This window comes from Pteropus medius, unplaced genomic scaffold (genome assembly GCF_902729225.1).
Source record: "Pteropus medius unplaced genomic scaffold, Ma_sr-lr_union100, whole genome shotgun sequence".
Lineage (NCBI taxonomy): Eukaryota > Metazoa > Chordata > Mammalia > Chiroptera > Pteropodidae > Pteropus > Pteropus medius.
This window is the reverse complement of record NW_024350924.1, coordinates 3,230,365-3,253,284: the sequence shown is the minus strand read 5'-3', so window position 1 is coordinate 3,253,284 and position 22,920 is coordinate 3,230,365. Positions and strand designations below refer to the sequence as shown.

At 39.5% G+C, this 22,920-nt stretch overlaps 2 protein-coding genes across 5 annotated transcripts in view; one reads left to right on the top strand and one right to left on the bottom strand.

The window, feature by feature from the left end:
* Window positions 1–2,436: 2,436 nt before the first annotated feature.
* The window catches only part of SLC16A4 (solute carrier family 16 member 4), a 23,252-nt gene continuing 2,768 nt past the window's right edge, over window positions 2,437–22,920 (top strand). The window contains exons 1-8 of one of the 4 annotated variants that reach the window (XM_039841145.1): window positions 2,437–3,502; window positions 4,697–4,810; window positions 10,552–10,684; window positions 11,424–11,567; window positions 11,742–11,903; window positions 13,208–13,726; window positions 15,417–15,628; window positions 16,728–16,821. In XM_039841145.1, the coding sequence (XP_039697079.1) occupies window positions 4,724–4,810; window positions 10,552–10,684; window positions 11,424–11,567; window positions 11,742–11,903; window positions 13,208–13,726; window positions 15,417–15,628; window positions 16,728–16,821 (1,351 nt within the window). In that variant the 5' untranslated portion in view covers window positions 2,437–3,502; window positions 4,697–4,723. Of the gene's footprint in view, window positions 3,503–4,110; window positions 4,811–10,551; window positions 10,685–11,423; window positions 11,568–11,741; window positions 11,904–13,207; window positions 13,727–15,416; window positions 15,629–16,727; window positions 16,822–22,920 lie in introns of those variants that run through there. The other 3 variants (XM_039841147.1, XM_039841146.1, XM_039841148.1) reach the window with 3 other exon arrangements.
* RBM15 (RNA binding motif protein 15) overlaps window positions 18,451–22,920 on the bottom strand; it is a 27,687-nt gene continuing 23,217 nt past the window's right edge. Inside the window, exon 4 of the transcript XR_005648188.1 lies at window positions 18,451–19,314. The gene's annotated coding sequence lies outside the window, so the exon portion shown is untranslated. The remainder of the gene's footprint in view (window positions 19,315–22,920) is intronic.

Below are 22,920 nucleotides of genomic sequence, written 5' to 3'. Positions count from 1 at the left end.
AGTAGCTCAAGATCAAACATGAGACTAAAAATTAAGCAAATTGGCAGAAAAGGAACAAAAGAGAAAGATGACTGAATTGTCTAGGTGATAGGAAGAACTGAGTGCCTTAGGAGTCAACACAGGAAGGATTACAGAGAAAAACTGGCTGGGCTTGATTTTAGATGTTGAAATTGAATATCTGATAGACATCCTGGTGGTGATGCTGAGTAACAAACGTGCTGGGTGCTTGCTATGTACCAGGCGCAGTGCTAACCCTCCAGGGGCCTCCCACTGCATTCAGAACAAAATCTGAAGTTCTCACCAGGGTCTCCCAAGCTGGGCATGACCCAGCCCTTGTGTCACATCTCATGCCACCTGCTGTCTACACATACCCCTGTCTAGCAGTGCCTGGCATATAGAAGACAACTTTATTGAATAAAATGAATAAATGAACATGCTTTCTTATTTATTCTTAAAAACAATCTTTGAGGTAGGGTGTAATGTACCCAATTTTATTAATAAAAGAAGACTTGTGCTGGAAAGAGCTTAGGGCTGGGGATGGCTGATTTTCCAGTCTGTACAGAGCTGAAGCTAAAGTAGGATTGTATGGGTGTTTCCCCAAGACCACTCCTGTGATGGTTAATCTTAAGTGTCGACTGGGCCAGAGGTTATCCGACTATTCGGTTAAACATTTTGTCTGGGCGCATCTGTGCCTGTGCTTTGGATGAGATCGGCATTTGAATCAGTGGACTAAGTAAAGCAAATTGCCCCCCTCAGTGTAGGTGGGCCTCAGCCAACCCACTGAAGACCAGAACAGAATAAAAGGCTGAATAAGAAAGAAATCTTTATCTCTTCCTGTCTTCGAGCTGGAACGTGGATCTTCTTCTGCCGATGGATTCAAGCTCAGACCAGAACTGCTCAGACCAGAACTGCACCATCAGCTCTGACTGCAAATCTTGGACTTCTCAACCTCCATAATCACACGATCCAATTCCTTACATATATGATCTCCAAAGTTTTTTTATTGGAGGCTGATTACACAGGCACCCTCTCCCTAGAATTGGCTCAAAATTCTAGACTCCCAGAAGGAAAGCAAGTGTTCAGCATAAACCATATTGTTTGCATTAATAATTTAGGCACAGTTGTCTACTCTTATAATTTAGAAAATGGTGGAAACCCTCTTAAAATCTAAGTTCCCCGTTGCCAGCCAAAGGGGAACCTTGTAAGCAAGACTTTCAAAGGACAAGAGTCTCGGGCCAGCTACGTTAACTTTTCTGTACCAAGATTCAACAAGGACAGGGAAAGATTCAGCTAAAAATAAAATCTTTTCATTTTAAATGCTAAAAATTATTCATGGGCTGTATTTGACAGTACAGTGAGGGTAATAGTGTGGACTTAGGAAATCAAGTTGCAGGTCTTTCTGAATGGCTTTAGGGCCAAGAATGAGAAGGTTAGAGATTAAGGGAATTATTTATGTTCAGTTAAAGACCCAAAAGCTTTAAGTCAATTGGGTAGAGATGCCAAAAGGTTAACTAATATCCCGGCTGTGGCATAAAGATTCTTTGCTTTTGCTATTAGGCCCCACCTGATTAATAAGAACCATTTTTCGTGAATTAAGTATCAATAGTGGGTCTGATAAGAAACAGTCATATATATTTAGTCAATCCTCACAACAAACTTGCAAAGTAATATTAGCCACATTTCACAGGTATGGAAACATACTCAGAGTGGGTAACTGGCCAAAAACCTTCAGGCTTTAAAAATAAGTTGAGGTTCTAACCAAGTCTGCATTTCCCGCTATACCTCAAAGATTCCTCTATGAAAGACGTTTCAAGGGGTTCATCTCTGAGGACTTTACAGCCCTCCTACTCTCTATGAATGGCTGGCTCATTGTTCTGCCACATTGCAAATCCAACCCCAGCCCTCAGCATCAGAGCTCTCTATCAGTATAAAGCTTAGCCTCGTCTCACCCAGAGCTCAAAATCATAGGTAGATAGTCCTGCTTTAAAAGAGCAGAGAACATCCACCAAAAAAAAGAAAAAAAAATCAGTCCTACAGATGTTCATTAAAAAATGATTTCCAGAGTATGTTCATAACTACAAACAACACTCTGAAAAGTATTCACCTTCTCATTTGGAGTTTTGCCTTCCGCTGAAGGTTTGTTCGATCCTTACCACCAGCACCACAATCTTTTCCATCACTACAGGGCATCTTCCCAAACCACTCAGCTGTGCTTCTGCTCGCACTTGAATCAAAAAGTGTTATAGAGTTTGGTTTTAAGAGCCTGAGAAGACCTGTACTTAAAAACATGCAAAAATATGTGATTTCCCAGATAAAACAAGAAAAACATACTTTGGCCTAAATTACGCTCTGGTTTAAAACCTGGAATGTTGATGCTGGGAGATGAAAGGCAATTTCCTGTTGATTTTTTTTTTTTTTTTTTTTTTTGAAGTGGAGGGTGGCACAGAGGAAAGAAATGGAATAAGAAAGCTGAATTATCCCAGTAATTTTCTAGGCGACTCAGCCTAAATCATTTCCAAAATGCAATAAGAAAAAAAATTTCATTAAAATTCAAGTGTATACCTTCTCTGGGAGGAGTTTGGCATTAAGGTAATCAAGTATTTCAAAAAAGCAATTAGAATGGGGCTTGGAATTTCAAATTATTACCCAGAATATTTAGTCAGTACACAAAGGTCACACAAATGGGTCAAACTTCCTGAAGATTGTGATTTGGAGCCCAGGGAATGTATCTGCCAACTCTGGGAGGGTGGTCTGTTTTCTCCTATACGATAAGCATGCCGAGGGCCTCCCTGAGGACCAGTAGAGGCATGGGTATCAGTGCCTTGAGCACAGTGTTAACATAAACTGAGGCATATTAAAAATTGTAAGAACTTATTTGAGCAAAAATCGATTTGAACCGGGCAGCACCAAATGGGAAGTGGTTAAGAGCACTCCACCGACAGGAGCTAGGGGAAAGTTTTCATATAGAAAAGGTTCAAGACAAGCAAGGAAATTATTGATTGGCTATAGCTTAAAGCCTGGTTGGTCGTTTGTAATTGGTTGGCCTTAGGTTTTGAGTTTGGAACCCTGAGGCATTTACAGGCATAGATTGGGGTTTGTTCATACAGGCCACACCTCACAGGGTCACCTCAGTGTAATGACCTCGTTTAATTAATTAAACAGTAGGTACCAGAGGATTTTCTACTTGGTTTACTCCAGTGTTTACTTTTGAGCCTACCAGTGAAAAACTCTTACCTTTCAAGTCAGGGTGGGTGGAGGAAGGGCCCAGGATGATGTCAAATCACAGCCTTTCCCCTCCTCAGGAAGTAAAGTCCACTGGCCCGAGAGCCTAAACTGGCTCTGACTTTCTGGGTCCTTACAATGCTCACTTGTTTTCACACTGCAGAGGAATGAACTGCTTTAAAAAAACAGTGATATTCTAGAAAATTGTATAGTTTAGTTTTCTTTCCGGAGTGCTTGCTTCATCTGTGGAGGGATTCCTTTGCTGACCACCACGTCAAAGGTAAGATGAAAACAGGGCTGTGTCAGGGTTGGTTTTCTATAACATTCGGAATGACCGGCTTCTCTCCCAGCCCAGCCAGCTCCCCAGATGGCCATTCCACATGCCCTGCCCGCAGTCTCCTTTCCAGGAAAGAAACAGCCTGCCTGTCAACCTGACAGTGGGAAATAAAGAATGCTATACTCTTTCCTCAGAACATTTACATTTTCTTTTTTGCTCTTTCTCTTTATAAATTTTTTTTTTACTTAACCATTTATTGATAAGAGGTAGCACTCTGTGGTCTATCACACTTCGCTCCTGAATACTTTTTAGCACATTCTCCCACAGAACTACAAGACCACCAACACACCCGAGATCTAACTTTGTCTACCATACAGTCCATTTTCAAATTTCCCCTACTGACCACCTAAAGTCCTTTACAATTTTTTTCAGGTCCAGGATCCATTCAAAGAACAGTTGTTCCATTCTGTTGTCATGTCTATTTTTAGTCCTTTAGAATATTATCATTTTAGCAAGTGCTTTGGAAAGGGAATTCCCAAACCCGAGGCTCCCCTTCCATTTTTTATTTCTCTAAGTCAAGAGCTCATCCAAAGGACCAGAGGGTGAGGCATGGCTTCCCCTGGGATTTGGCCTGCAGACCTGGGCAGAAGCCAGAGGCCACTCCACCATCAGAGGTCAGGCTTTGCAGTTAACTCCCTTGCAATTCCTGCCTAAAATAAAATGAGTGGTCATCCTAATGCCATTCAAACTGGTGACAGAAAATTTTCTGTAGTGGCTTTGAAGTCTCTCAAATCACAGCCTTGCATTAGCTCTTCTTACTTCTCCCATGGTTCTGTCTGGATTGTGATTGTAGAATAAACAGGGATAAAGGGACATTATAGTCACACAGACTTTGCTGCGTAACTAAGGCCATACTTCAAGGGAATGGTCAAAGCCACGTGGACTTGCCAGGGGAAGTCAGGCAGTGGGCCTCCAGAAAAATCCCCAAAGATGGTAAAAGTCCTGCTCGCATTTTTAAGGTTGAGATCAGAGTCTATAAACAACTTTAGAAACAGGTGGAAATCATCTATTAAAGGGTGAGATAAAAATAAAAATTACAGTATAAGTGGTTTTAAACCATAGAGAAAAAGAAAGAAGTTTAGAAGTTTAGATCCGTTTCCTGTCAACTGAGTCAACTATGTCTTGGATTCATCACAGGGATCTCCTGCATTTGGAGGAAGCATCATGCTGAAGAGGGACGGGAAGGCCCGGCCTTACACTAAAGCCCTGGATGGAGGTTGGGGATGGATGATTGTGTTTCATTTCTTCCTGGTAAGAATTTCCCTTTCCTACTGCCTGAAAGAGGGCACTCTGGAGAAAGGCTCCAAGCAGCCTAACAAGATCACTTATGAAATCCTCCACATTCTAATGGATAGGGGGCAGAGCAAGGCCAGAAACCACCAACAGCTGCTTAAGTCAGTGGCCCACAATGAGCCCATGAGAAAGTTAAAAACATCCACCTTGAGTGAAAGCAGCAGCATTCCCACCCTCTCTCCTCCTCTTCCCTGTCATCCCTCAAAAACAGAGAATGTTCCAGTTACATCAACAGCTCTGCCCTGGCTGCATGACAATCAGGCTCTGGGGACAATCATGGCTTTACCTGTCCCAGAAGCAGCCCCGGGAAGCACTGAAGAGCGCTTTGGGTGGCTTCTCCTCAGCTCAGCACGCAGGTCACACTGCTGGCAGCTACCTCCTTCACCAAAGGGGATAGGGACATTTCCTCTGTTCTTCCTGCTGCTCACTTCCCAACCCACCCCCACCAGCCACAACCGACGCTAGAATTAGGCCCAATGGGTATTTTCTGTGTCTGGAAAGGGAAAGGATATGGATTCTGAAACTGGAGCCTGATTTTTTCCCCCTTCATTCATAAGCAACTGGATCAGGCGCTCTTTTTGTTTTGGGCACTCCATTTTTAAATGAACTTCTTTTCCTCATCCTCCCAGAAGCCCTTGGGGTTGTTGCTGGTGATCTGAATCGTTAGCGTGGTCATTCTAGGATACTGGTGAATCCTATCACGACTATTCCCTTAACTACCCTGCACTGACTGGCACTAGCTCTAATTCCTCCTGTGTCTCTAAATAAGTTGTGTTAACTCTGAGATGTGCTCACAAAGGCACCCTTTCCCTCCCTGCCCAGCCCTACAGTAAGCTCCCGGGACAATGCGGAAACATCATGCCTCCTCTCTAGGGAAAGAGAAGAGAAAGTAGGGACAGAGGTTCTCGACTGGACCTAGAAAGTACAAACTCTTAATCTGATAACTATTTGTTAAACATTAGCTTTATAACCAAAGAGTGCAGAACCTTTCTTCTCCCAGAAATGTTATTAGTAAGGAAGCTAAGGATGCCCTAAGTCTGAGAGCCCTTCCTGTGACGGGGCCACCCCACCAGATCACAGGCTGTGCAGTACTGGTGTTGGTGAGGATCTCTGGTCTTCAACTTCTCTTCCCAATAACCATCCTTACTTTTCCTACTTTATCCTCAGGATAGGAGTTACTTGACTAATTTAGTTGCTACTAAGAAAAACTGCCTAATAAGCAGATTAATAAACAACGTCCCACTTTTGGGGGTGTGATGCTGTTATAAAAGCACGAAAATATACTAGGTCCTCAAAATGTTAACAATTAACTCAGGCTAATCACCTGCAGTCACAATGTGGACACTGAGATGGCAATGCTTTTAGTGTCTGCATGAATTACAAGTATACTTTTCTAGAATAGATGAGCTTCTGAAATGTGAGTGGAAAATCCAATAATGAGAAGTTCAATGGGAGTTCCCTACTTTTAAAAAGGACTCATTCTAAGTTGCCATACTTTTATAACTATGTATTTGCATGATTATTTTCTGTATTTAGCCTGTCTCACTGGACTACACGTTCCAAGAGGGCAGGGACCATGTCTGTTTTCTCACTACTGTATTCTCACTACTGTAAGCTGAGACCCTAGTAAACAGCCTGGAACATTAATAAATAACTGTTGGTGGACGCATGAATGGTTGGATGAACTAACTGATGGAAATAATCCAGGTGAGAAAACAGTAAGGCCTTAAAGTGAGGCAGTAGCAATGGGGATGGACAGAATGCAGATCTGAGTGATACTGAGAAAGCAGAACTGTACGACCTGGGGACTAACGAGTTCAGAGAGACAGGCGGAGTCCAGGGTTGTTGGCTTGGGCGACTTGGAGGATGGTGTGTGCCATTCACTGAGCTGGGAGTACAGAACGAAGGGGAGAAAATCTGTGAACGGCTTGGATGGTTTAATTTTGGACACCAAGTCTAAGGGACCTGTGGGATAATCAACGTGTCCAGCATAGCCTACGTACACCTGGAGTACAGGATCTGCATCCTAAAATTTGTGAGTCATCAGCTTACTGGTGGTTTGAACTATGGGGCAGGGTGGGTAAAATCGCTAGGGAGAGGAAGAACAGCAACTAGGACAGCACCCTGGGGAAAACTGATCTCTGGGGGTTGGGGGAGTAGCCTGCAGAGGAAACTGAGCAGTCAGAGAGGCAGCAATCCAGAAATGCAGCGTCATCACAAAAGCAGATCCAGGCAGAGAAGTGATGAGCAGTATTAAGTCAGAGATCACAGAGATGGCAATGGGCTATTAGTTTAGCAACAGATAAGTGTGTGATAACCTTGATAAGAGCCAGTACAGTGGAGTGCTGGCATGAGAGAAAGTCATGAAAACCTAGTTATCCCTTAGTTTGTCTGTGAAGGTCAAAAAGTTAGGATGATACTAGAGAGGGACATAGGGTAGAAGGAAATTGTTATTAAACAATTTCTGACAATACCTGATGCTCTGTATTTAAAAGGGAAAAGGTACTTTTTTTTTTTTAAGTAGCTAGGTTGGTAGAGCAGAGGACTATAATGGAAGGTCCCAGGCATCCTTAGGTCGCTGGTTCGAATCCGGCTCGAAGGAACTTGCCTTTTGAGTCTTTTTTTCAACCCCACCTTAAAAAACATCCATCTCAGTCCTATATATCCTCGACTGGCATCTATTTAAGACCCTCCGCATTGTGCAGCGAATCCGTTCTTTAATCATTATTCTCCGTAACCACGACTGCTATGCGCGACCAGACTTCAGCCCCATGGTGCGCACGGAGCCGGCGCCGCAGACAAGTCCGGAGCCCGAACCGGACAGGGCGCATCCTGGAGGATCCAGGATGATCCAGCTCCCTTTCCCAAGACAATATTCTAATTAGAATGATCTGGGTGTGGAAGTTCTTGCGGGGGCGGGCAAGGGAAGAAGGCATGCTCTTAAAGATAAAAAGGAATTGAGGGGGCTGGATCAGACACGAGATTTTCTAGGGAATTTTATTTTGGGGTGAGCCCATTTACTAATGTCTGATGTGGACTATGGGACAGGACTGAAACCCAATTATCTTGGTCCGAAAGCATGGGATGAAATATAGATTTATCTAGTCTGCTTAGTTAGCTAAGGGACAATCCAGACCTTGAGAAAAAAGATTAATATCTTTGAGTCAAAATAGGAACAAAATTGGAAGTTTACAAGCTAAGGGAGGGAGGCAGGGTAGATGCAAAGGCTGTTCTTGCTTCCTGATACCTAGTGGGAGACAAAGACTCAGTTATTAGAGACAAGTCATATCCACTCACTGATGCTATGCCCAGACATCAAAGACAAACCAGAAAGGACAGGTTCTGAACTGGGGCTAGCCAAATTCAGATTGTAGAGGTCAGAAGCATCCTGCAGATGCCAGCACAGAACCCATGTCCACAGAAAAAAAGGAAGGATATTTTCCAGAATGATGCTTCATTGTAGTGTGCCTTGCTCATGAGAGGGCACAATCATCACTCTGTATTTTGAACTGAGAAAAACAAGTCTGGGCTGCTCAAGGTTTGTGCAAGTTCTCTGTTCTCATTTCCTGACAGATGCACCTTTGGGGAACAATCTGATTACATTCTGAATATGGGGCTTATAAAGTATCTTCTTCGCTTTTGAATATATAGCCCTGGTGTTCATAGCACTGTTCATTCTAAATAATGAAAAATTTGTAGTTTCTATCAAGTCAGAATGGGAAAAATATAATACGGGACCTTCTCCTCGCCACTCCCAACTTTTGCAACCTCAGAGCACCACCGATTCATAGTCCCTTACTCCAGACAAGAAACAATACTAGTCTGAAATAAGAGTCTAGCGATGGAGATGGGGAAGGTCTTGATTATTCAGCAGGTGAGGGCTAAAGGAATGAAGTGCTGAAGAGGAGGCAGGTCTCTGATGCGGGTGAGTGAGTGGACGGCAGCCATCAAGAGAGAAATGAAAAGGAAGAGCAGGCATGGGATAAGGGAAAGAGGAGTTTAGCTTTGGATGAATTGATCTGAGTAGATATAACAGACAATTATATCAATGAATATGAAGCTCTTAAGAAGAATGGTTACACAAGATAATAAAATCATAGGTAATAGTTTGAGTATTAAGCGCTAAGTAGATGGTCCCCAAACTAGGATGGTTTGACTTATTTTTCAACTTTTCAGTGGTGCCAAAGCGATATGCATTATAAATTACATGAGATATTCAATGCTTTATAATAAGATAGTCTTTGTGTTAGATGATTTTCCAACTGTAGGCTAATGTGAAGTGTTTTGAGCACATTTAAGGTAGGCTAGGCTAAGCTGTGATGTTTAGTAGATGTATTAAACCCATTTTTGACTTAGGATATTTTCAACTTATGATGGGTTTATAAGGATATAACCCCATTGTAAGTCAAGGAACATCTGCATTAAGTACTTCACCAGAACTTCCTTAATCTTCAGTCTTACAAGCCAGGTTAACACTTACTTCATCTCCACTTAAGGAAAGAGGAAGCTTAACTTACGTGAAGTAGTTTGCCCACCATCACACCCCTAGTATGAAGCAGAGCCAGGATTCAGGCCAAGGAGGCTGACTACACAGAACACCACTCGTACCACATCATGAATATGTGGGTGGCAATTAAGACCTCGAGAATGAATGTCAATGGAACAGATATAAAGTGAGATGAAAGCAGAACCACCGGGGGAAAACACTTACTAGGTAGACAGAGAAAGTGGAATCAGTGAAAGGGAAGCCAGGGTCTGTCATTCTTAGGCAAAGAGAAGAGTGGCCTTGAAAAACCAAGGCCACTGAATAAAGGAAAGGGGAAGCTAGGAAGCCCCTGGAGACACAGTGAGTACACCTAGCTCCTGGGCTTTGAGTGACTGTAGAACCTGGTCAGGTGGCTTACCTTCCTGCTCCTCCCTCCTGACTCTTGCTCTTCACTGCCTCAGGTTGATCCGAATTCCAAGAAACGGATGTTAGCACGCCACAGAAATAAAACCTCTCCTGAAAGGAGCGCTCCTCCTAGTGGAGAAGCGGAGGGTGGAGCAGGCAAGGAGGGTTAGTTGGGACAAAAGGAAAGACGGAACATGACCCAACCATAGGTAACCCGCTTTATTGACCCTTGTTGTCTGTCCAGGCATGAATTAGTAGTGCTCCTTTTTTTGTTTCAACTTGGATAAATTACAGGGTCACCCTATCTACACATCAAGTGAGGAAGGGCACTCAGCTCAAGAGCGATTAAAGCAAATCTGACCTGAGAACTGATAGGAACAATACAGTATCTTTTGGAGCAATGGGCTTTTCTCACAAAAATAACTGGACGTAGCTGCCTTTAACAGATGCCACCGTGATAGGACAGCATAGTGCTGACTGGAGTCAGCCTATATGGGTTCAAATCTCGGCTCCAGCACCTCCATTCTGAGCAACTTTTAATCTCTCTAAACCTCATTTTCTTGCTCTCTAGTACAATACTGACTCTTCTATTCCATAGCCTTGGAATGATTAAATGAGGCGCTTTCATGTAAAGTACTTAGAGAAGCTCTTAGGAGGTGACCACCCCGTACAATATTAAATGTGAGGAAATGCTAAAAGAACTGGTAAATAGGGGAGAGCGGGGGAATCCTAACCTTGAGCAGCTGTAACCTCTCTGTAACAGCTCACGCACCACCTGACTTGGACTCTTTGGTCTGCTTTGATTTAGGTAAATGTGTTTGTGGTGGGGATGATCAAGACTTCTGCAATTTTCTTTGTGGTTTTTCAAGAAGAATTTGAAAGCACCTCAGAGCAAACTGGTTGGATTGGATCCATCATGTCATCTCTTAGTATTGCAGCAGGTATGAAGCCAAAAATAAGTTTGGTGTCCAAGGAGAAGGACCACAAAGGGCAATTCCAAGAAGACTCATCTGTCATTCAAGACTGAAATGTTGCTAAAACTCAGGTTTTTTCATTAATATATAAAGCTGAGAAAAGGACTTGCAGTGTTTAGCCTTCACTTGACTTGGTAAAACTGGGAAATTTAAGAGTTCAAACAAAGGAAGTTGAAGAATCCAACTATTTAATTCCACATTCAAATTCTTCATGCCTGCTTTCTTTTGACAGTGCCTTAGCATAGGTTCTATGAGCCAGTCTGTCTCTCAACTGGGAAGTCCGACCATGAAGTTCTGATCTCATCATCTAAACATACACAAAGTAGAGAACCAATTCTTCTTCTTTTAGTTCTATTCGGAGCTACAGTGTGGAGGAGGAATAGATTAATCATCAAACTTTGTTCTAGTCATAGGTTACTAGATGCAGTCTCATTTTGTGAGATGCAATTTCAATGCATTTTCAATAAGCTTCCCCTCCAAACCAACTTATTTACGATCCTCTTTTCCTTAAAAACAATAACAACTCTTCCAAAAAGCAAAATAGTGTGGGGCTGGGAATATTAAGAAACCCAATACAGACATCTTTTTGAATACGCAATACTCCAAAGTAGAGTTTTCCTTCAGATGCTCGTTTAAATTCCACATCAGAAGATAAGGGATGCCGGAGCACACTCACCTAGGACTACACTTTCTTTCTTTTCCCAAGGTCCTCTGGTTGCCATTATCGCCGATACATATGGAGACAAAACTGTTTCCATTCTTGGAGCTTTTCTTATAAGTGGTGGATTTCTGATCAGCAGTCAGGCTACAAGCATTCCATTTCTTTGTGTGACAATAGGAGTTTTACCTGGTGAGTTCACTGTAAAAGTAAGACTTTAAAAGGGGAAACTAGGAACCTTCCCTCTTACTGTCCATGGGTTTTATTATTTCGATGCCTAGTTTTATTATTTCGGGTCCAGGAGAATACCTGGTCTGGTACTAAGGCAGTTCATGTAAGTGATTCCAACCTATTGTTTCTTTTTAGGTTTGGGTTCCGCTTTCTTGTACCAAGTAGCTGCGGTGTTAATTAGCAAATACTTCAAAAAACGATTAGCACTTTGTACAGCTATTGCCCGTTCAGGGATGGGACTGACATTCCTGTTAGCACCTTTTACAAAATTCCTGATAGACCAATATGACTGGACAGGTGAGTCATTCTGTTTCTGACCTATCAACTCTGCAAGACTTCATGTTTGCTTTTCTGTCTTTGATGAGTGAAAGTAGAAGACTTTTGAAGCCAGAGTAGAAATGAGCATGACTTCTAAAGGAAACATGCTCCTCTTCCTTAGAGAGTACATGGCAGCAGAGATCTTAAACTACTTGCAGGCTCTGCCAGCCACGTGAGCAGCTCGAGTTCACCACGGGGTTACTGTCCGAGGGGACAGAATACAGTGCATGGCTGGGAAACACCCTGTGAGGAAAGTGATACTACGGGGGAGACAAGGACTTCCCTCCTCTCCTTCTACCACCAAAGCTCTCTCTTTTCAAATTTTCCCTTTAAGAAAAAAATTTGCATTAAAAAATCCCTCCTCCATCAGACTAAAATAGACAAGAAAAAAATGGGTAGAATGAGGACTATGCCCCTTAATACTTAATCTTTTACATGCTGTCAACTATAAATTTTCACAAATGAATGACAATCATTCTCTCCACAATTTCTTTGAGCCTGAGATAAAACATTTGGATTAAAATAATCAAATTCCTGGAAAAATATCACATGCACATATATATATGAATATATATAAGAACCTATTTCTATCTACAGAGCAATTTTATTGAAACTTTCTTTTCCTAAGGAAAAAACTACCAGGAGCCTCATGGTGAAGAGGTCCAGCTGACAAATCCATAAGAGATAGCAAGAACCTACAGCTAATTCTTTCTCTAGAAGCACCAAACACAAGTCACCACTTTGGTCTGGCCATGCTGAAATTAAGCAACTACTCAGCTTCAAAGGCAAAACTGGCATGTCTTCTTTCATGAAAATTAAAAATGTCGAGACAAAAGGCTGTCCCCTCCTCAAAGACAGTGTCCAAATGATTCCTATCGTCAAATTCTATATTTCCTATACCTAAATCTATATCCTCACTTCAAGATACTTAAAATTCCCTATTTAAAACACAATGTAATTTTCTAGCATTTGAAATATCCCCTCCCACCTAAAGACCCTTATTCTTTTTTTACTTTAGCACAAATAACACTTCTCCTTCCATGCTATCTATTGTTTTTTGTTTTTGTTTTTGTTTATCTCCAAAGGACACCGTTTTCACAACGATACATCAGCACATACAGCTAACACTTAAGTCATCAGATTTAAATACTTTTAAATTCTGGGACAAAGGAAGTATTACACTATGACTATTTAGTGGCGGGGTTCATCTGAGCCTGAGAACACAGAGTATTGTGAAATGAGACAGGTAATTTTTAACAACTTTTCAATTTCTTTCTATTTAGGTGCCCTTATAATTCTTGGAGCTATCATACTGAATTTGGTACCTACTAGTATGCTCTTAAGACCCATCCATATCACAAGCAACAGCAATTCTGATATTAAAGATGAAGGTAGCAGTTCATCTGCAAGTGGTCCAGAGGCAGAGTGCGGGGCAGAAACATCACACTGCAACAAGCCACGGGAGTCTACCATCAGGGACTATACTATACAGAAGCCTGGACAACCCAGTGCAAGTTTAACTGACTCACAAAATCAAAACAAAGAGTTCAACGACGGGCCAGACAGGAAAAGATTGCTCCTAACAACTAATGAACAAAGTTTTGATAAAAAGGCTGTTTTGTGCAGCTGTAAACAGTATCTCTCTTTTATCTCTCTTCTCAAGAATCCTTTCTTCTGCATATTTACCTGGTCTTTACTCTTTAGTCGATTGGCATATTTGGTCACTAACCTTCACCTAGTAGCCATAGCCAAAACACTGGGAATTGACATGATGGACGCCTCCTACCTCCTTTCTATAGCTGGTAAGAAAGCCTACTTCAACCTCAAACGAACAAAAAGGTCTTAGTAATTTTTCAAATGTGTCTATCTGTATTTTTAAAAGCTGGTACTCAGTGGCAACAGCCACTCCAGGAAGCAAAAGAAATCCTAGGAAGATAGCATAGTGCAGGGGTTGAAAGGATTTGTTCTAGAGCTAGACTTCCCAGATTCAAGTTTTTGCTCTGTATTTCCTAGCTATATAAACTTGGGCAAATAACTTGCCTCTCTATCCCTCAATTTCCTCATCTATAACATAATACTAGTACCTATCCTCATAAGGTTATCGGGATTCAACAAGTAATACATGTAAAGTTTGAGATAGTACCTGGCCCATTCTAAGCATTTAATAATGTTCTATAAAAATCTGTAGCTAAGGATTTTTCCCCTTGAAGTAATATAACATAGATAAATATACCTCTTAAGGCTGGTCACTAACAGATTGGCTGATATTTAAAATAAATTAGAATACAAGTTAAAAATAAAAACGATCATTTTAGTTGAGTATAAAAATGTATGAAAACAAGATGCTTGATCCAGAACAGATTCTCAACTGACAAAAGAGGGATTCTAAAAAAAAATGAAAAGGGATGAAATGGAATTGGTTCGCTCTAATTACCTGGAAATTCTCAGCATCCCAAACCCTTACAAAGGTTATTATGACCGCACCTGTTTCCAACTGTAAAGGTACTCAGCTTCAGTCAAATAAAGCTTGTGTATACATACACAACAAATACATAGCTAAACTGATTTTCACTAAAATGTCTGGTAGTATCAATTTAGATCAGATTAGAGCTATAAAATGGAACCAAAGAATATAACATAAAGACTCAACGTATATCCTAGGAAATAACTAAAAATATAGAAATGGTAGTATGCACTTTTTATTTCTTCGTGTGTGGAGCAATTTGTTTTATGTTTGAACCATAGAAAAAATATGAAGAATATGAAGTATAAAACAACTGTACCTGAAAATCTCTCAGAATTTAACTGCTACATTACCTTATAACAGGATAAAGGATATTTTGTTATTATGTGGTTCTTAGATTTTTATTCCAATTATACCACAGTTTCAATTTTCTAAATATGATCCATTTCTATATATTCCTATTTCTATATATTTCTATATATTTCCACTTCCTATATATTTTCAATTTAAGTATAATAACCTCTTGGAGGGCTCAATTATTAAAACCTCATGTACAATTTTAAGAAGAAGTTCCAACATCTACTTTTTTTCCATAAGACTATTATTTGTACTCCAATCATCCACCATGACTTCCCCAGGACACTGACCTAAAGGTCTACTAGTCTTTAAAAATCTTACTTCCTCACCTGCGGACTTCTTTGAGGAAGGCCTCCTGAGCCCAGGGGCCTCTGTAACCAGGGATTCCCAGTTCCATGGTATGAACTTTCCAAACACAAGAAAAAGCACCCGATGGGTCTTCTGCCCAACCCTGCAGGAGTCTTTCTGGTATTTTGTTAGGTGTGTTTGGAATACCTAAGTAATTGACAGAATCTACTGATAGACAAATGAAACCATTTTTTTTCTCATATGTCCTAGCCTCAAGATAAAGTCACATTACTTAGGAAAAGATGCCTTAGGCATTTACATTTTTCAACGGAGCTAGAAAATTGGAATTAGGATTTCATAAGACCTTTTCAAAATTGTTCCAGGTATCACTGAGTCAGTCAGTCAAATTATCTTTGGATGGATTGCTGATCGAAACTGGATCAGAAAGTATCATTACTACAAGTCTTACCTGATCGGCTGCTGCATCACTAACCTGTTTGCTCCTTTAGCCACCACATTTCCACTACTCATGACCTATACCATCTTCTCTGCCATTTTCTCTGGTGGTCACCTGGCACTGATAATGCCTGTACTGGTGAGTAGACACACTTATTAACATTGTTAAACCAGTTAGGACAAGCAAGTATTGAAAATAATCTCCCCCAAACAGAACAGTATTTTGTTATTAACTTTATAATTAAAAATATCATCCGTAAGGCCTCAGAAACCCTGCAGCTATATCCCATCCAGTTATTCATCCCGCTTTGGGGGGAGGGATGATGAGAGGACTACCACATGGAACAGGAAAGAAACGAAAGCAAAAAAGGGACTGATAATATTTGGTTTTGCTTATCAGTCTCCCAGAAGGTTAGGTTTTTGTTCACTTCTTTCCTCCAGCTTCAGAAATTTCTTTGGCTCCTTCTAAGATGCAATATTGAACAGTTCTCCCATGAGAAAAAGGAGCTTCTTGACCAGTGTGGCTTCTCTTGTTGAGAGTTCTGTTTGGGACATTGTTTTTTTTTAACTCTTCTCCATTTTTACCCCAAATTGACTTAGAGTCCTGTACCCAAATGGGATGGAAACACTTATACAAATACTTCTGGGCTCTTCTCGGAACCCCAGGGGTTCTTCTTGGAACTAGATCTCCAATATGTTGGAACGGAATCCCTGGGAAAGTTCTGGCCTTGATATCAATTGTTAGCATAAATGCCACAGGATATCATATGAAGCTTAGGCAAAAGCCAAACTTTCTAAAGCTGAAATCAACTCTTTGTGTTATCTGATTTTTTACAAACCAATGGTTGGTACCCAGCCATGCCCAGATTCAAGAATACCACTATACCACTGTAGGCTCAGATTGTAAATACCATTTCCTAATAGAGAAGAGCAGTGAGGTTGGGGAGGCGAGGCGGAGTGGGGTGGGGGCAGTTGGTGAAGACCCCTGAACACCCAAGGCTAAAAAAGAAACAAACACCAATGTTCTTTACTGACAAAGTGAAAACACTGCCTGCCAAGTGAAAAACTTGTTCTCTGTTTGCCTCAGCTCTTTCACAATATCAGGGCAAAAGGTCATCCAAATTACCTCAGAAGTCAACTGTTCACAGCTTCAGATGACATAAACATTATTTGTCCCTTTGTAGCTCTTACTGAATTTCATCTTCGATTTGGCTAACACTGAATTCTAATCTCTACAGGTTGATCTGAGTGAGGAGTCTGTAACACACAGGTTTTATGGACTCGCCTTTTTCTTTGCTGGTATAGCTATCCTTCCTGGACCACCTATAGCAGGTAAGAGCTTAGGCACATTCTGAGCAAATGAAAGAAAATGCTGATCCATGATTAATAGTGACATGTAATGACAATATCAGGTTAAAAGAAAGTGATGATATCTCTGCTGCTCCTATACCAACTGTCACACTCCATCCCCAGTCCAGGAGAATCTGAGGGCTAATTCAACAGATGTGCGCTAAGCAGATTTTTATATCCTCTTCGGTGTCTTGGAGCAGGGATTGTATGTAACTCTACTTGTCTGAGGAGACAATCCAGTTTCATCAGAGTCTTAAAAGACCTATGATGCTTAAAAAAGAAAAAAAAAAAAAGAACCACTACCATCTTTTATCTAAACAGGAGTCACTTTTATAGAGCTTAAAAGCTGCGAGCCTGACCCCATTGCTCTTCAGATGTGCCATGTGGCTTTCCTGGGCTTCTCAACATCTCTTACTTTCAAAGAGAGATGCAGGCCCTTCATATTCTATCGTACCAAAGGTAGGAAGATATTTGGCTTATAGGCCAGGATCTCTGTGGAAAGGATATATGGTGAACATTAAATACAAGTAGAGCAGAACTGTGGGGAACCCTGATTACTTAAGTTAGCTTTAAGACTGAAGTGTTGTTTTACACTATTTACCTAACTGGACATTTTATGCTTGCTGAACATTTAATCCGAGGCTATTAAAAGACAGACTACTCACACAGAAATATTTCTAGGGAACAGACTGAACTTCAGAATCTTTCACACTATAGTTCTCAATGCATCTGAGTGTACAAATTACTACAGCATTTCCCATCACCCACAGAAAGGGATTCTACCTAAAACTTACTCTTGTCGCCTGTAGTCCCAAAGTGAGACAGAAAAAGAATCTGACCTTGCCTATCATTTTCTTTAAAAACTAGGTTTGTACCTCTATATAGACTTAAGACTTAGAAAAGGCAAATATCAAAAGAAAAAGTATAAAAACCTAATAACAAAGATTATTGCTAGAAGGGAAAAAATGCGCCACTCTCTGAGGTTTAGTTTACGTGTACCTATTCTAAAGGAAATATTTATACAAATACGCAACCAACTCCTTATTTGCATGTATGAACACATCTCTTCTCATGTTGTCTAACTTGGCCTACACTTCATACCTGGAGAGCAGTCTAGAATTTTAAAGTCAAGCCAGAATTGTTATATAGAAACCAGTAAAAGGAGACCAAACACCAGAGGTGCCTAGTCAGTGAGACACAGAAAAGAACTCAAATACAGTTTGCTGATGCATTTTTCCAGTCTTAATCCTTCTTCACTGGCTGTCCAATGACACTCTAGAACTCTTCAAGTCTATTAAGCCAAAAGTATAGGAGGTAACAAATACCAGTGCACAGAATATCTTATTCAAAGGATAAAGGCAAGAAACAAAACTATAACATGTTTAGAGATTGTATGTTCTATTTTTTCGTATACATCTTAAAATAAAATAGTCAAAGAGTTTAGCATATGAAAAGACAAGGCCAAGTTTTGTGAAGCCCAATACCTGAAAGGGAAAAGCTGTCAATATGAGTGTGGGTCTTGAAATTAATTTGTTGGGCCATAATCTTTTTATTTTATTTTTTAATGAAAAAGGATAGACTACAACAGAGCAGATTAGAAAACAGAGTGCATCATTTTATTGTGAAACTTTTATTTCACACATACATATCTATGTAATATAAATATGTGATATAAAGTACATTTCTTACTGTGAGTCGAAAAATTTTTACATACTTTGAATTACCCAAAGTCCACAATACCCTGGCACTTTATGTGAGAATAAAGAGTGCTCATGATAGAATTTTTACCTGCTAATTCTGAGAATATTATTTAGGCAATAATAAATTTTATTTAAGGTCTACAAAAAAGTCAAAGGAAGTGATAAGGCTATTGCTGAAAGCCTATGTATAGATTTTTAGTCTGGGAGTTGCTCACAGTATCTTAAACAAGATTATGATAATTAATATATAATTCAGTTAAATTTCCTTCTCTGCACTCTATACCATGATCTCTCACTGACTGCAATGCTGTGCTGAGCATTCTATTGAGGCATCTGGCATGTAAGCTCTTGCTCCTGTAAGTCATTCCTCCGCTAATGACGAAGAGGACTTTACAAAGGCCATTAGATCTGTTCCTAACTTGACTCTAGCAGCAACTACCAAAGAACTTCAAAAACGCTGATAAACAGATTCACTTAGTTCTCTACAGGAATGGGCAGTTACATGACTGTCTTTAGCTTTCAATCAAAAGGCTTACTGGTTATAAAATATTATATCCTCAACCAAACATATCTTCAAAACCGTATGAGATTCTCATTTTTTACTTACCTGTTGGATCTGCTATTACTAAATTGCAAAAGTTGAAATTCCTATAAAAGATTACAGGCATTTAAAATTCGCAATCTAGCAAACAGTAAAACTTTTCAAAGTAATCCTCAGTCAAAACACTAGTTAAAAATGGTAACATCGATTACATGAACAGTATTTTTCTCCTTCCTGCATGGAAATGAAAAAGAAAAACAAGTTAGTCCTATACAGCATTATTTTAATAAAACAAGGAAAAGGAAAAAAAGCATAGGAAAGCCATAGGAATCATAACTGAGTTTTTTAAAACTACTCTTTCTTTTAAAAAATGTAAATAGAGCATATGCACAGAAAATTTATATATATATATAACTTTTGAAACCAAGACTGTGATTTAAAAAAATATAGTAGCAACAAAATTCTTTATCAGATCTTTGCTGAAAGTGACAGGAACTGAAACAGATAAAAGTTAAAAATTACCCCCCACGCCAACACATACCTCCTCCACAAGCTACCACTCTGCCTACTCTGTCCCACAGTCCCTCCTATTCCTTTCCAACACTCAGGGACAAATTCAATTTTAGCTAATAATATGGCCTGCTTCAGACTAGGTCACAGTTTTAGGGTTGCTCTAGGTTTCCTGACCCAGGGTGGTAAGTAGACCTAAGTATAGGCCAAATGTCATTGCTCACCAAAACCCAACTGCTATTTTTTGTTGGTAGATGGCATCCAGATCTACACTCTGGCACTAAGATAGAAACCTTGGAAGATTATGGAAAAATAAAAAGTATTGCTATTTTTAAAACCTTATTATATTTCCAGTAGACCCCTGTTAACAAAAGTAAACCTGCAGAAAGCAATATAAATATAATAGTGCCTTGAGCAAAAGGAAGCATAAAACCATACTCTCCAACATACAAGTCAGATGTAAGCTATTTATGGGAAATTCCTAATCTTATACCCAAAGGCGTTTGGCGTGTAAGCTCAGAACACTAGAGGCTGTTTCATTTAAAAAGAAAACCACCGATGGCCCAAATTAACTGCCTATAAAATAAATCTTAATGCAGTTCCCCTCTCCTTCATATACTGATATCATTCTCAACTGATAAATGCATATAATACACTAATATATATTTAAACCAATCACAATTATCTTCTGAAAACTCCCTTAAAACACCATAAATATTTGATTATAACTCAGTATTCACTGAATAATTACCAAATCACTCACTGGCATAGCTCTCTGCTAGCTGCTACGTGGGACAGAGAGAAGACAAAAGACTGTCTCCTAATGTTCTTCAATAGCTTACTATGTCACAGCATAGCACTCACTCTGCTACGTACATTGCCAGGACTTAATACTAAGGACAACAGCCTAGAACCTCTAAAATTGAGAATTATTAGAATTTGCATTCCTCCTCCAATTCATTAATAGGAAATTTGGTTAAGCCACTTCCTGTCTCCATTTTCTTAACTTTAAATGAAGACATTCTGAGCTGTGATATAAGAATGACCTTAAAATATATTAAAGTTTCACTTAATCAAGTAGGTACTTCACAAGTAATTTTTTTCAACTCAAGGAAAGTCATTTCTAATGCCAAATAAACGATGTTGACTGTGTGCCAGCCTAAGTTAAAGTTAACTAATTCCTAAAGGAGAAGTACATTTCTCTCTTGCTATTATTTGTGGATGTCACACATCATCAAAAACACCACGGAGTGAAGCTGGCAATTTTATTTTATAAAAAAAGACAGTGGCTAAAATGGAAATTCATCCATCTAAGCTTGTCTCTGTTCCATTAACACAGATGAGTTCACAGAAATGAGGATGAAAGGTTATTTCATATCTCTATTCTATCCTCTTCAGAATACAATATTAAACAAATATACCATTGAGTCCTCACTCCATCTTATATCATGCCTTCTACAGTTTTATCAGTCATCTTGGCCTATCATTTGAGAATTTCTCTATGGCCCCAAATTTTATTTGGAAAACAAACAACTCAACCATTTGGTTTGCTATAAATCCCTTCTAGAGGTTGGGGTAAGTGGGGGACAAATGAGAAAGCAGAGTAAAGTTCTCTGTTTTCTATATCCAAAGGAATATATTATACTCGGAAGAAGCAAAGGAAAATAATATACATCATTTATTTATCCAGTGAATATTTTCCCCACAAATAACAATGCCTCACAGACTTTTACTTTGATTTGACATTTCAAGAATTAATGGATCTCTATAAAAACAATAAAAATAAATGCTAAATAGCTTTTTAGGGTGATTTAAAAAAGAAAATCAAGAGGTCCTTCCTTCGCAAATATATATTCCTTTGCAAGACCAAGGAATCAAGCTTCCAAATCCTAACACAGACCACAATTCTTTCAATAAAACTCACAGCACAGAGCCAATACTTAAAGCACTCCCAGTCAATCTTATTGCAAATTTCTATTATGGGGCCTTCAGAGAGTTCCTGTCTTAAAAGGCACTAAGATTTAAATTTGCTAAACAATGTTTCCCAAGATTTTTCCCAACATGGCACATATAGAATACATTTGTACAGCACACCTGAAGTAAAATGACATGGCTGGTAACAGCTAGCCAGTGGCTCCAGTAACCCCATGGATGAGTAAAGATCACTGTCTCTGTATACTTTGGAAGTCTCCACTCTGCTGCAGCCCATCAGCTGGTGCAACCAGCAAAACAACTTACAACAGTATTCTCAACCATTTATTTGAACTAGTGTCAACTTTGGAATTAAGGGCCTTCTGGGTATGTTTTAAGTTTTAATAAGATGACCAATAGTGAACTAAACAGTAGTAATCATAATAAAAAAGAATCATAGCTCAGCTCAAAAATCAAGTTCTGAGATATCGCAGGTATGAATACTTTTTAGACAGGATGTTAAACTAACTTTTAAACATGTATGGCTTAACTCATAAAATGATGTTAAATAGTCTTAAAATGTTGATATTTTAAAAATAAATTTAAAATCCTATATTATCAAATTTGAAAGATTATTCTAATCTCTTTTGTGTTGACTGTAAGAGAAGGTTTGCAAAACTATTGAAGGAAGCTGAGCCCTACCTTCTTTAGTTGTTTTAAATGATCACAGGAAAATTTTTAGACATTCCTGCCCAAAACACAATTAACATGCATTTCAGGTGTATCTAATGCAAGCAGTCTGGAGATACTGAGGACAGCTTATAGGGGACTGCAGCTTAAGAAGTCTGCACCTTGTTGGCTACATACAATAACACTCAGCATGGGGTGGACACTCAGATGCACGCACACTTTCCTGGATAACGGCTGGTACATAATCACAACTTTCTCTGCCATTCACCATGCTTTTGCTAGGACCACAAAGGAATCCAGTCTTTGAACGATCATCTATGTGTGTGTTTCCACTTAAAGTAGTTAGAAAACAATGGCTTTTGAACTATTAACAATTTCTTTTAAAAATATATACTTGGAAGTATTAAACTATTTAGGGTTGAAAGTGCATTTGCACACAGCTTTTTCATACTGTTACAAAAAAAGTATAGAGACTTGATAAAATTAGACCAAATATACAGTATTCTTTTACTTTCAGTGGTGGGGAAAAGCTAACTCTTCCAACCAAATACAGTAGATGTTTCAATATTAATAAAGTTCCAAATTTAACATACCTGTATAGCCACTTAAATCTAAGCTTGATTATGGCAGCTAATACTTTCATGAGACAAATCATAACAATCAATAATACAATATAGTCTTACATTTCACCTCGTATTTGCTATTATAAATAGAATCCTAAAACTAAAT